General features: G+C 39.1%; 1 protein-coding gene across 2 annotated transcripts in view; it reads left to right on the plus strand.

Annotated features, from left to right (window-relative positions):
- Positions 1–12,768, plus strand: part of LOC133523227 (lysophosphatidylcholine acyltransferase) — a 54,824-nt gene extending 42,056 nt beyond the window's left edge. For both annotated transcript variants that reach the window (XM_061858707.1, XM_061858706.1), the window contains exons 4-11: positions 428–540; positions 1,730–1,884; positions 2,063–2,200; positions 4,234–4,359; positions 4,630–4,771; positions 5,470–5,571; positions 6,139–6,280; positions 6,977–12,768. In XM_061858707.1, coding sequence (XP_061714691.1) covers positions 428–540; positions 1,730–1,884; positions 2,063–2,200; positions 4,234–4,359; positions 4,630–4,771; positions 5,470–5,571; positions 6,139–6,280; positions 6,977–7,062 — 1,004 coding nt within the window. In that variant the 3' untranslated portion in view covers positions 7,063–12,768. The remainder of the gene's footprint in view (positions 1–427; positions 541–1,729; positions 1,885–2,062; positions 2,201–4,233; positions 4,360–4,629; positions 4,772–5,469; positions 5,572–6,138; positions 6,281–6,976) is intronic.
- Positions 12,769–12,824: the final 56 nt, after the last annotated feature.

Raw genomic sequence — 12,824 nt, forward strand, 5'->3', positions numbered from 1 at the left:
TGAATTTTCTCAACCATTTTAAAAATGCACTCCTGCAAAATTTTATGGCGCCAAACACGACTGCACTTTGTTAACGTACCATTAAAAAAAACTCATTCGACAGCTTCGTTCCATAACTATTTTATTAATAATCAAGTAACATAGTCTATTAACTTAAATAACGAACAAAATAAACTAATCATTAAAATTAAAACTAAACTAAGAAATACTCCCCAGGTCACCTTCATGTGTTATGGTGCCCAGAAGGCCGGCAGCGTTACCTTTTTGGATGGCCAGGCTTATCCTCTGGCCGAGGTAGCTGCCAGCCCTCCGGTCACCTGAGTCTGTAAGGCGCTGGGAAATTTATTTGATTTTTTTTGCGCGTTAGGCACTATCTTTCATACTTAACTGTTCAAACAACATCTCACCCAATTCTTCCCGTTTCCAGAATTGATAAACTACACCCAGCCTGTGTACGTGTGGAGAGACGACCCCAACTCCAGGGCCAACACCATCAAAGAGATCATTCAGCGAGCCACGTCTAAGGAGGACTGGCCTCAGGTATTTGATAATCTGACTTTTGTTTTTACTGCCGGTCGAATTTTATAATAAAAATTGGCCAAGAGCATATCGGATCATGCTCAGTGTAGGGTTCCGTATAATAAAGTTGTCCAATGAACTTAAAAATAAAAAGCAAAAGGGAATACCTACGCAGCGTTTCATGTGTCTTTTACTAAGAAATTTCAGCTTTCTAGCACTAAGGATCACAGAGCAAAGGCTAGGATAGACAGACAGATGGATATGGCGAAACTATAAGGGTTCCGAGTTGACTACGGAACCCTAATATACACAAAAGAATGTTAACGTCTAAATTTGCTGTTTTTAAATTTATTTAATTTTGCATTTTGTTTAGTTGGCACTTTTTTTAAACCACTAACATTTATTGAACTATAGATATCCTGTAGGTATCTAATGTTTACCATGAATAATCAAAAACAGAAAAAATATTTACCACAATTACTTATTAATAAGAAGCTATAAGTAAATTTGACATTTTGAAAGACCTCCGTCTACACTAACGCCCCCTAGCGACGAAATTAAACGGGTAAGCCCTCATTACATTGACGTTGATTAGTACAATGTGTAGGACCGTGAGCCTTTACGGAGGATAAACCAAAAATGAGAAAAGTAAGGTACGCTGGTTCAAACCAAAGTAACCATTTAGGTAAAAACCCCATAATGATCGTAAACGGCCACTCGTGTTGTCTACGCAGTTTTTAGTCATATCTCATTCAGTGCGTAAAACTGTGGCCCTTTACAGTTAGTAGTTACGAAGCGAGACAAAAATGTCTACGGTACAGTGAATTCAATTAGTTTTGTTGGCACCTCCGAGCTAATGGGATTCTTGCTATTCAAAAAATATACAATCTACAATACACTCACTGTTTTTTTTATATATAAATATAATGGGATAATCATACACTTATCGACCTATAGCTCCACAGCAATGAGAACTTGAAATAGAGGTGGATTGTCAAAGGAAACTTTGTAGCCACATTCAATTTACTGCCATCTTTCGACACATGACACAAAACTTAGAACGCCATTTGAATATGATCCTTATTATTTCACTGATATGTGTTAAATTTGTTAATTATCAAAAAGCAGTATTCACGCTTAGCCCTCGTAACGTATCGTACCAAAAAATACGTACAAGTGACGTCACAGTCATGTTGTCATCTATTTCCAGATCCTGATCTTCCCAGAAGGCACCTGCACGAACCGCTCGTGCCTCATCACCTTCAAGTCCGGCGGCTTCTACCCGGGTGTACCAGTGCAGCCAGTCACCATCCGCTACCCTAACGCCCGGGACACTGTCACATGGACTTGGGAGGGACCTGGAGCGTAAGTAGCTGATATATTTATAACACTATGTCTGACTTTCTGGGAGAGAATAAATAAGGGAGGGAGGGGCAGGGAAAGGAGGGAATTTAGCTTATTCACTTGTTCCATTCATTGCACTTATATTTGTGGATGAAGTCTAGGCTTTTACTATTCTAACTAACTGATCTTGCATTTCCAGATTGAAGCTGCTCTGGCTGACGCTAACACAAGTCCATAGCTCGTGTGAGATCGAGTTCCTACCCGTGTACTACCCGAGTGAGGAGGAGCGACGGGACCCCAAACTGTACGCCAGGAATGTACGCGATGTTATGGCTAAGTGAGTAGATTGTGCAATGTTTAACTATTTATCTATAGTTCTATATGAGATCGAGTTCCTACCCGTGTACTACCCCAGCGAGAAGCGACGGGACCCGAAGCTGTAGGTACGCCAAGAACATACGCGATGTTATGGCTGAGTTAGTTTATTACTATGTGTAGAGGACCTAATACACTTCCCTGTGGTACTACATACATTATTCATTTCGTTTTAATTTAAGGCTTATTTTTGACATTTCAGTGTATTTCTCTCTGACTTTCAAGTATCATTATGAGATTGAATATGCCAAAGACTTCTTGGATTGTAAAGGTTTAATTGATCGACATAGTCAAACGCCTTCGTCGTATCCATAAGTATCGTTGCACTAGTCCATATTGGTGATGAATGCGATGCAATTAATTAAATATGACCGTATATTGTTTTTTATGCATGGCACAATATTCTTCCAAATAGTTGTTAGCCTGTTTGATGCCAATGACGGATATATCCTCACCGTAGGTCTAATGCCGAAGACGTATGAATCCTACACAGACCACAGAGCAACATAGACCTACGTGCATATGCATAAAGTTTAATTTCAGTTTTGACACTTCGGTGACGTGGCGTCCGATTGACAGCTTTTGTGTTTGACACGGCGTTGAAAAGGTAAAAAAAAAAAGTATATATGTTGAGAAGTCAATGTTACACTTAATTTAGTTTTTAGGGTTCCGTAGCCAAATGGCATAAAACGGAACCCTTATAGTTTCGCCATGTCCGTCTGTCTGTCTGTCTGTCTGTCTGTCTGTCTGTCTGTCTGTCTGTCTGTCTGTCTGTCCGAGGCTTTGCTCCGTGGTCGTTAGTGCTAGAAAGCTGAAATTTGACATGGATACATAAATCAATAAAGCCGACAAAGTCGTACAATAAAATCTAAAAAAATATTTTTTTTTAGGGTACCTCCCCTACACGTAAAGTGGGGGTGAATTTTTTTTTTCGCTTCATCCCTAGAGTGTGGGGTATCGTTGGAAAGGTCTTTCAAAACGAATAGGGGTTTTCAAGAAACATTTTTTGATAAAGTGAATATATTCGGAGATAATCGCTCCGAATGAAAAAAAAAATGTGTCCCCCCCCCTCTAACTTTTGAACCATAGGTCCAAAAAATATGAAAAAAATCGTGGAAGTAGAGCTTAAGAAAGACATTAAATGAAAACTATAGCGGACGTGATCAGTTTAGCTGTTTTTGAGTTATCTCAAAAAGTTTTCCCTTCATAGTAAAAAGACTTATTTTAATTAGGTACTGATTATGCAAATTTGCCTATTTGTTTAACTCAGGTGAAAGGTACCGTTTCATCCCTTGGTTAACAATTTACTATACTTTAAGCTCCAGTTTAGCTTATTGTGACGGAAGAGTTACTACGGAACCCTACACTGAGCGTGGCCCGACATGCTCTTGGCCGGTTTTAAATATAACTTGCTGTTTTAATGGCGATGTCAGATGTACATAGGTCAGAACTGTCCGAACAATGTCTGTTACGGCTATTGCAGTTTCGTCGCGGCCCTGGCAAGAGGTCGCAGCTATTACTAAACTTTACGCTAACAATAGATTCTAGACTAGATATCTATTGTCAGTTAACCTTGTCTTGAGATTCGATGCATGTACCTCAAGGTCAATGAAATTTGTTACCCGTATTACTTTTGAGTGTACTTAATTCGAAATCTTGGCAGGTAGAACAGTCATAATAGGCAATATTAGGCAAAACTCTGCGTAGGGGGTACCACTACACTCGTACAAACAGTAAACAAACGCCTTGATGCATCAATGTTATATTTACCCGTACCAAGTAATCTGTGAAAACGTGTGAAAAACTGTTTATGGCATAGTATATAATTATAAGCTACTCTATGGTTTATGGTTTGTGCTAGTGCTGCCTCTGGTGGCAGAACATTGTAGTAATACTCCCTATTGAGACCGAAACTATATGAAACAAACAGCTTACTAAGCGGGGGTTGCACCATAAAATATGTAAATAAAATAACCATGCTTATTTATGTTTCAGGGCTCTTGGGGTTCCAGTGTTGGACTACACATACGACGACTGCCGACTGATTGCCAAAGCTAAGCAGCTGGGGATCCCGAATGCCCCCTCTGTGCGGGAAGTGGCTGAATTGAGAGCCCAACTTGGGTACGTAACTTATGTTACCTGTCTTACTTAATGTTGTTCCTTTTTCTTTTATAAGTCCGGCGACAAGCGGCAGAGTGAAGGGGCGTCATCGCGTTTCCTACTCTTACGCACGGTCTGTCGTCGCTCCCGCTGCCCCGCATTTGTGGACGAGCCGTTGCGCTGATAGTCGGAACCGCCATATGTATTTGTATGAAACTGGATTGTTTTCGCGACTTTGTTGTTGATGGCTAAAAGTTCCAACCGTATATAAGAAGTAACCTCGCGCTGCAGGTTGGAGCGGTCGCAGCTGGAGCTGCACGTGATCGCGCAGGGCGCGGCGCGGCGCGCGCGCTGGCTGGACGCGGAGCAGTTCGCGCGCCGCCTCGGCGTGCCGCCGCACGACGCGCAGCGCCTCGCTCAGCTGTTCACGCAGGTCTTATACTTATCTTTTCTTCTAATTTTCGGGGGCCCTTGCGGATACACTTCGACCCATAGGGATCTTTTGTGTAGTTGCCCCCTAAGGATAGATCCATTAGCTACTCGAGAGCTTTTTTGACCATTTCCATATGCCGGATGATGGAGCTTATGGGTAGCCTTTTGAATTCCTGTGGTTCCAGATAGCCTGCTCCAAAGTCCTTCATTCTTTGTATGGTGAGGGCGTGACATTCACACATTAGGTGTGTTACTGTCTCTTCCTCTTCACTACACATTCGACAATCGGTGTTGTCGGAGTGTCCCATACTTAACTCACACAGGAGATGTACTATCATATTTCGCCTGCTTACATCATCTAACAATCATTTACGAAATTTCCCGAACGATAGCCAACGTGACCGTGACGATACATAAAGATTTTGATATTTAACACGTTTGTTAGAAATTCTTGAAGGTGCATGTGGGAGAAACCGGCACATAATATTTTGTTACGGGAAGATCGTCAGGGCAAAGAACTCTTGTATTTATATACCTACTACGCTCAGACTCAGGCGAAAACGAAGAGCTTGGCTTCTTCTGCATTACCGACCTTTTGTAAGTGGAGTATGTGTACAAACCCAGGAGTTAGGAGCAACGAAAGAAGCTATAGACCTTCTTACGTCTTCCCCACATTGAGCTTATATTGTATGTTTCCAGCCGTCGAGCGGTCTGATCTACTTCCCCGACTACCTGCTGTGCGCAGCGTTTCTGATGACGCAGCATGCGCCGCTTACACAACTCCTGTCTTACGCTTTCAAGGTACACTTTTGTTTTTACAAGTTTTTTTAAGGCTTCACCCGACGCCGACGACCTCGCGCGTGTGGACGGAGCTTATACTCCTCACCGCACCACCCGCTACAGAAAGATGAAGATTATGATAAATCGCAATCTTTGTAAGAAATTACATTAGTACTACACCATTATATATTATGTATCATCTGCTGTAACTAATGTTATTTCGTACAGTAAAGTGTTTACTTACTTTGATTAAAATGTGAACTTATAAGTTCACATTTTAATCAAAGTAAGTAAACACTTTACTAGTATACTAGCAACGAGTTGACTAAAGGATCAGATGCCACCGGATACAGGGCCACCGGCTTGTCCAATTTGTGGGGGGTATCGTAGTAACAGGAAGCTAGGTCTGGCTTTGCAAACGTAGGTAATATCGTCAAGTGACTACTAACACTCATTAATTGCAAAAAATAATTAAACAATAATCAACCTTGTTTTGGTACAAGAACGGTTTACTATGGCTCTGAACTTGTATGTCTTCTGATTACTGGCCCCACAAAATATGAACAAGTTTTCCTCCCACATTTCCAGCTATACGACAGCACAGGTACGGGTCGCGTCAACGCAGCGACCTTCGAAGAGATCGCGGGCCGCTGTCTCGGGCTCTGCCAGGAGGACGCACACAACACCTTCGGACAGGCTGACCAGGACGAGAAGGGATGGCTGACTTATGGTAAACATTATCTACTATACATGGCACATTAATAAAAACTAACTTATTTTTAAATAAAGTTAAAATATGTCTAAAAAATTTGGCCCCTCTGGCATGATGCCGAGGTTGCTGGCAGAATTTCCCCGCTGCATTAAAATGCTAATACGTTGCGAAAAGTTGCCAGCTCTTCGGTCACCAGTGAAGTCGACCAGTCTTTTGGATAGCTCTTTAAAAAACAGAGCATTACGACCCCACGAGCCAAGGGTCTCTACCCCAAATGGCATGAAAATATACTGGTAAAACTAGTCCCAAAATGTGACCTCGCGCTGCCATTTATAAATTCAGTGCGCATTTATGATATATGGTGAAATTGAGTTTATTTTATACAGGGTTCTTTTTGACCAGTTAGCTATACGGTAATATAAGTTGCGAAAGGTCCACAAAAAAATGTTAGTAAATTAAAAAGCGATTATCCCTAGTCACACCTGATGGAAAGTGAAGACAGGGCCTAACATGGAATTCAACATATTCAGTCTTGCTTTAAAGAGACCGTGCTTCTTCTTTTTGACTTGCTTCATATTTGTTAGGGAATACAGAGGGCGAGAGCGTATTCCATTATATAGCCGTTCAAAGCACCATTGTCAGAAAAACCGTATAACATTTCACCACACGAATTGCTGCTTAGATTTTTGAGCTATTTCTTTATATCTTTTCTAGACGAGTTCATTGCTTTCGCTCAAAAGAAGCCTTTCTTCTCGTTCCTGTTCGCTTGCGAGGCCGCACCGAAGCCGAAGTCTCAGTGATCCGAGATGAACACCGTCAGCACCGTCTCCGGGCAAGTTGACAGTAACATGGCGTGATCTGACTAAACGAAATAGACGACAAAAATGCCGACGAGAGTATCTCCTTCAATATTCTTGGAACTAAAATTGCTTTCGTCTATTACAGAGGATTTTAGATGTAATACCGGGAAGAGATCGTTGTTGGAGGCTGTGCCGGTCAGGTCGGAGTCGCCACTTTGGGGGCGTTAGGATGATTAAAGTTACGGTTCGCTGGTAGACTTAGACTAATTTATTCCGTATAACAAGTGTGATATCGCAATACTGCATTCCTATCCTATTGATACATGCATTGTCTTAACTAGATCAGCGCGTGCTCTAACTACTGTGAGCTGTTGTCACGAGCTGATGATATACTGCTGACCGGCATAAGTCCAAGACACCGACGTGGCGTAGCGCAAGCCGCTAGTCTATTTTTCCATAGACGACATATTCAAGCGTTGTGTAAAAAACCGGATTTTCCTTTTTTAGGGTTCCGTAGTCAACTAGGAACCCTTATAGTTTCGCCATGTCCGTCTGTCTGTCTGTCTGTCCGAGGCTTTGCTCCGTGGTCGTTAGTGCTAGAAAGCTGAAATTCGGCATGGATATATAAATCAATAAACCCGACAGTCGTACAATAAAATATAAAAATTTAATTTGTTTGAGGGTACTACATGTAAAGTGGGGGTGAATATTTTTTTGCTTCAACCCTACAGTGTGGGGTATCGTTGGAAAGGTCTTTCAAAACTAATAGGGGTCTTCAACAAACATTTTTTGATAAAGTGAATAGATTCGGAGATAATCGCTCCGAAAGATAAAAAAAATGTGTCCCCCCCTCTAACTTTTGAACCATAGGTCCAAAAGATATGAAAAAAATCGTGGAAGTAGAGCTTAAGAAAGACATTAAATGAAAACTATAGCGGACATGATCAGTTTAGCTGTTTTTGAGTTATCGCAAAAAGTTGCTCCCATAGTAAAAAGACACTTTAATTATTTTACTGTTCTTAGAAATTCATAAATAGGAAAAATGGCCGATATTCTCAGAATGGCGGAGAAACAACATAAATTAACTCACAACATAAACATCGTTATAACGTCGGTATAGAGTGTAAACCTGTAAAATCCATTTTTGAAATTTATTTATTTTTAATTTTAATGTCTATAAAAATAGGTACAAATTTCTCTGTTTTCCAAAATGGATTTTGCAGTTTACACTCTTAGCCAACGATAAGCTAATAGCAACTTATTTTTTTATGATATAGGAGGCAAACGAGCAGACAAAAGGCCTGATGGTACGCGAATACCGTTGCCCATAGACACTCGCCATACCAGAGGGGTTGTAAGTGTATTTAGGGCGGGAGCTCTTTATTTGAAGGTTTGATCAGGAAATATCGCAGGCGACAGTTCATTGCACAGTTAAGCTAAAAGAGTCTATTAAAACGATATTGAAATGAAATGAGTACGTTAATTATAACGTAATGACGTAACTGATCATTAGTAGACCTTATTTCTAAGCAACACGGTTTAAGAATGATCAGCAAACTGTGTCGATAATATCCTGATTGATGTGATATTTTTATTGATCCATTGACCGACCTTCGTGCATTCCGAAAAGATTCATGACGTTTAAAGGGTTAAAGTTATAATACGAGAACTTAGTGAGGTTAGATGGGGTAAGAAAAAAATCGGGGCGAGAAAAACACTCCTCATACTGTTTCTCTTACCCCACATCAATTTACACTAATGGCAACATCAACATATTACATTTGGATCTTAATGTAAAAAAAATCGGTCATTCGGTCAATAATGAATAACATTTTGTATCTATGAAATAATATCGGCCCGATTCGAAGAATGATTAAGATACGTATAAGATCTTGGAAAGATCTATAAAAGATCGATAACTAAACGACATGTCAAAATTGACGTTTATTTCCATTCCACTGTGATCCGAATAAGATATATCTACGATATTGCTAACTTCAAAGTGACATTGGTTGCCCGAATCGAGCTGCTTCTGTCTATTATACGACATACAAACGATATCTAAATGAACACTTATCCAAACCAAAACTTATCGTTATCGTATCTCATTCTTCGAATCGGGCCGTATCAATTTTACAAGCTTTTATTTAGTTTCACCCCGTTGTCTGTCTGTTTATAACCATAAAATCTTGCAAGTTAAATCCAACCTACTTCCCGGTTTCCGATGAAGCTGAAAATTTGCATTTATGTAACAATGCAAATTGTGGTACCATAAAGCTGATCTGATGATGGAGACAAGAGGTGGCCATGGGAACTCTGTGATAAAACAACGCAACCTAATTGTGTTTGGGGTTGTTATAATTGTCTCGATGAGTATTAGTTGGCCGCGGAAAGAAAAGTACAGTCAGCTATAAAAGCTTGTAGGTACCGAAAACGTTTTTTTTTTACCGTAAACTTAAGGTCCAAATGGAATATACTACAGTCAGCGTCAAATACTTCGTAGCAGTCAAAGTAGCCAAATAGTTCGGTACACCATATATTTAGTATGGTGTACCGAACTATTTGGCCACTTTGACTGCTACGAAGTATTTGACGCTGACTGTACAAGATATATTATTATATCATTTTTGTACAAATAAAAGTGAGGATATTAGATGAACAACGGGTATGAATTAACTACAAATTATTAGATTTGTAAGAGTTAGGAGTAATGCTTTTACCTGATTTTATATTCAGTGGCATGAACTGTAAGCAAGTACAATTCGTTCGCGTTAAGTATGATTTTAATTTATTTATTAAATGTAAAGCACATAAGAATAGATATTATCTCGTATTCGGGTCTATAATGACGTTTTGGCACTGGTTACAAACTTGTTCGCGGACGACTGATGTCCCATATTATGTTATGGTTTATATTATTTATTTTAAATGTTACAAGTAAGAATAGGTATTGAAGTCATTCGATAGAGGCTACTTATTTATTAAATATTTGTAAAGCCTTCAAATACTCATTCTTAAGAATGAGAACTATCATTAATAGGGGTGACTTTGAACACGGGGGTAACTATGAACAAGAATAAAAGGAAGTGCCCAATGTAACAACACTATTTTGCTTATAGCCAATGTCAGGGTCATTTTCACAACTATCTCCATTAGTTTTAAGTAAGAATAGCGTTAAAAGTCACCCCATGCGCACTTTACATTGTAAGTTTAATTCTAATCTAGACCTTGTGGCTCAATCAATATGTCATTAAAAAAGAAAATAATCTGATCTTAAACGTAAGTCAATTCTTCAATTTACGCGATTTATATTTAACAGTGGTGGCAGCATGGTTGCATTTTATCACCTGTCACTATGCCCGTCGAGTACTAGTGCAGCGTCGAGCACTAGCACTTCTACCTTATCTGTAGATTAAAATGCTCATAGTAAGTAAGATTAATGTTTAAAAAAACCATTATAGTTTTGTAAAACGAGGCTAATCTTTCCTTTAAATTTAAGCCATTTCCTCTACCTATTAGCTAAAGTGACATAGACGTTGTACCTAGTATTTATGTCGTAGTTTTATGTAATTGTGGTTTTATATTGCGATTATTTGTAAATATAGCTTAATACGTATATTTTCCATTGTAGTCAATGTAAGTTCATGTTACTTGCTTTTATTATTTTCCCTCTAAACTAATAAACATTTACAAATGCATCAATACCTGACATGTGGGCAAAAAAATGGTGTGTCAGGAAAAAATATTCAATAATATTGATATGGCATTTTTGGCCCTGTCCCCAATGAACTATTATTACTACTACAACCGGTACACAGAACCAGTATTTTGCGCCACTTCGTGCATTCCGACAAGGTTCAAAATGGCGCGCCGCGCACGATTGGCGTGGCGTGTGGCGTTCAAATGGTTAAAGAAGTAAATAATATATTTTTGCCCTTTTTATTCAGACTTTTTAGCTCAACGAGAGGGGTGGGGTTAGGGTCGCCAACGCGCATGTAACTCCTCTGGAGTTGCAGGTGTACATAGGCTACGGAGACTGCTTACCGTATTGGCCGTATGCTTGTTTGCCACCGACGTAGTATTAAAAAAAAAAGACTTCATACCTCTCAGAACTATTAATTGAGTTTATATGTAGTAGATATTACATTTGTGATTCTATTTGCAATTTTGTATTGCTTATAGAAGATGCTGTGAATATTGCATTAGATCGAGATAGTAAGTAGTAATAAGTAGTTTTAATATTTTAGAAAAAATACGGGCTTGTCGTTTATTAATTCTTCCTTTATACTTCACTTCCTAAGTCAGCCATTTTCGTAGATCGTTTTTTGTAATTTATTATTTATTTGACTCAGAGTTATAACAAATTAGAATAAGACTTACGTGAAGATTTAGATGAAGGACACGATTCGTAGTGGCAAAGATACATTGAATAAGATGCGTAAAATCTAAGACAATTTCGTCACAGGTAAACGAGATGGCGCTGTACAACTCCATATATGTAAGTGTAAGGTCTGAGTGGACGCTTGAGTTGGGCGTGCAGCGGGGCGGGGCGTGCGGCGTGCATGTGAAACAAATGCAAACGTATAGGAGCGGCCGCACTGCAAGCTGCTCACAACACTTATGAGCCCGACGCCACGCTGCACGCTCCGCCGTACGCTCCGCTTCGAGCGTCCACTCGAGGCCTTACACTAACTGTAACTGTGTTTTTATTTCTATGTACAATAAAGTATATAATATGTATGTATGTACATTTTGAGGTAACTGTGATTGTCAAAAATTGACGTTTGGCAATTCAGAGACCGCATAACATATGGCTCAGTACAGCGCCGCCAGTTTTGGATGTCAAACTAATAAACGTGCGATTACTATACAAAAGTATTCACTTGTACAGTCAGCATCAGAAGTAACGGATCAAATAACGCTTCATAAGTAACTACCATTCTGGAACAGCTTAACAAAAAGTGATGTCTTTAATATAGAACAACGTACAAGATATACTTGTGAATGTGAATTTTAGAAATTTATCTATATTTGGAAAAGTTATCCGGAATGTCAGATACTTTTGGCGCGTTGTTTCACCCGTTACTATTGATGCTGACTAATAATACAATTTAATAACTGATAATACATTTTACAGTACATATAGTGTTACTTTACCGAACTAGTGCGATAATTGGCACATTACGTCAGTATGCCGAAAATTAAAGGGCCATATGTACTGGAAAACGTTGTACGATACATGTGCGTATCACCACTCGTTGCGAATTCCCTATTTTCTGCACTTGTATTGTAAATAACTATACAATCACCCAGTATTCTTATAAAATAGCTGATTGTTATTTAATTTATGTGTTTTTAACATTACTTATTTAATAATTGTTTGATATGAGATTATTCTGCTGTTGAGTTAATCATAAATAAACTTTACGTTTTTACTATATTGTTTTCCTAGATAGCTATAGAATATTTTCTCCTTTGTCTTCAATAAGTACGTGCTTGTCAAAAAATATAAGTTCCACAACTTAACTACGCTGTGTATGTAGGCGGCATTTTCTCAAATGGTCAATCAACTTTACTAATTTATTAACGTTATTTCTTTGTATACTTATTTTAAACTTATTATTATGTTGTAGCATTCCTTTGTTATTGTTGTATCATTTTAGAATGGATGTATAAACTGCTAAAATAAATAGGCATTGTTTAGTATTGCGCCGTTTTATTTTGGGGAATACCTAAGTGCGTCCGATAGCTGGCGCTGGCGC

The sequence above is a fragment of the Cydia pomonella genome, chromosome 12, assembly GCF_033807575.1.
Source record: "Cydia pomonella isolate Wapato2018A chromosome 12, ilCydPomo1, whole genome shotgun sequence".
NCBI classification, from domain to species: domain Eukaryota; kingdom Metazoa; phylum Arthropoda; class Insecta; order Lepidoptera; family Tortricidae; genus Cydia; species Cydia pomonella.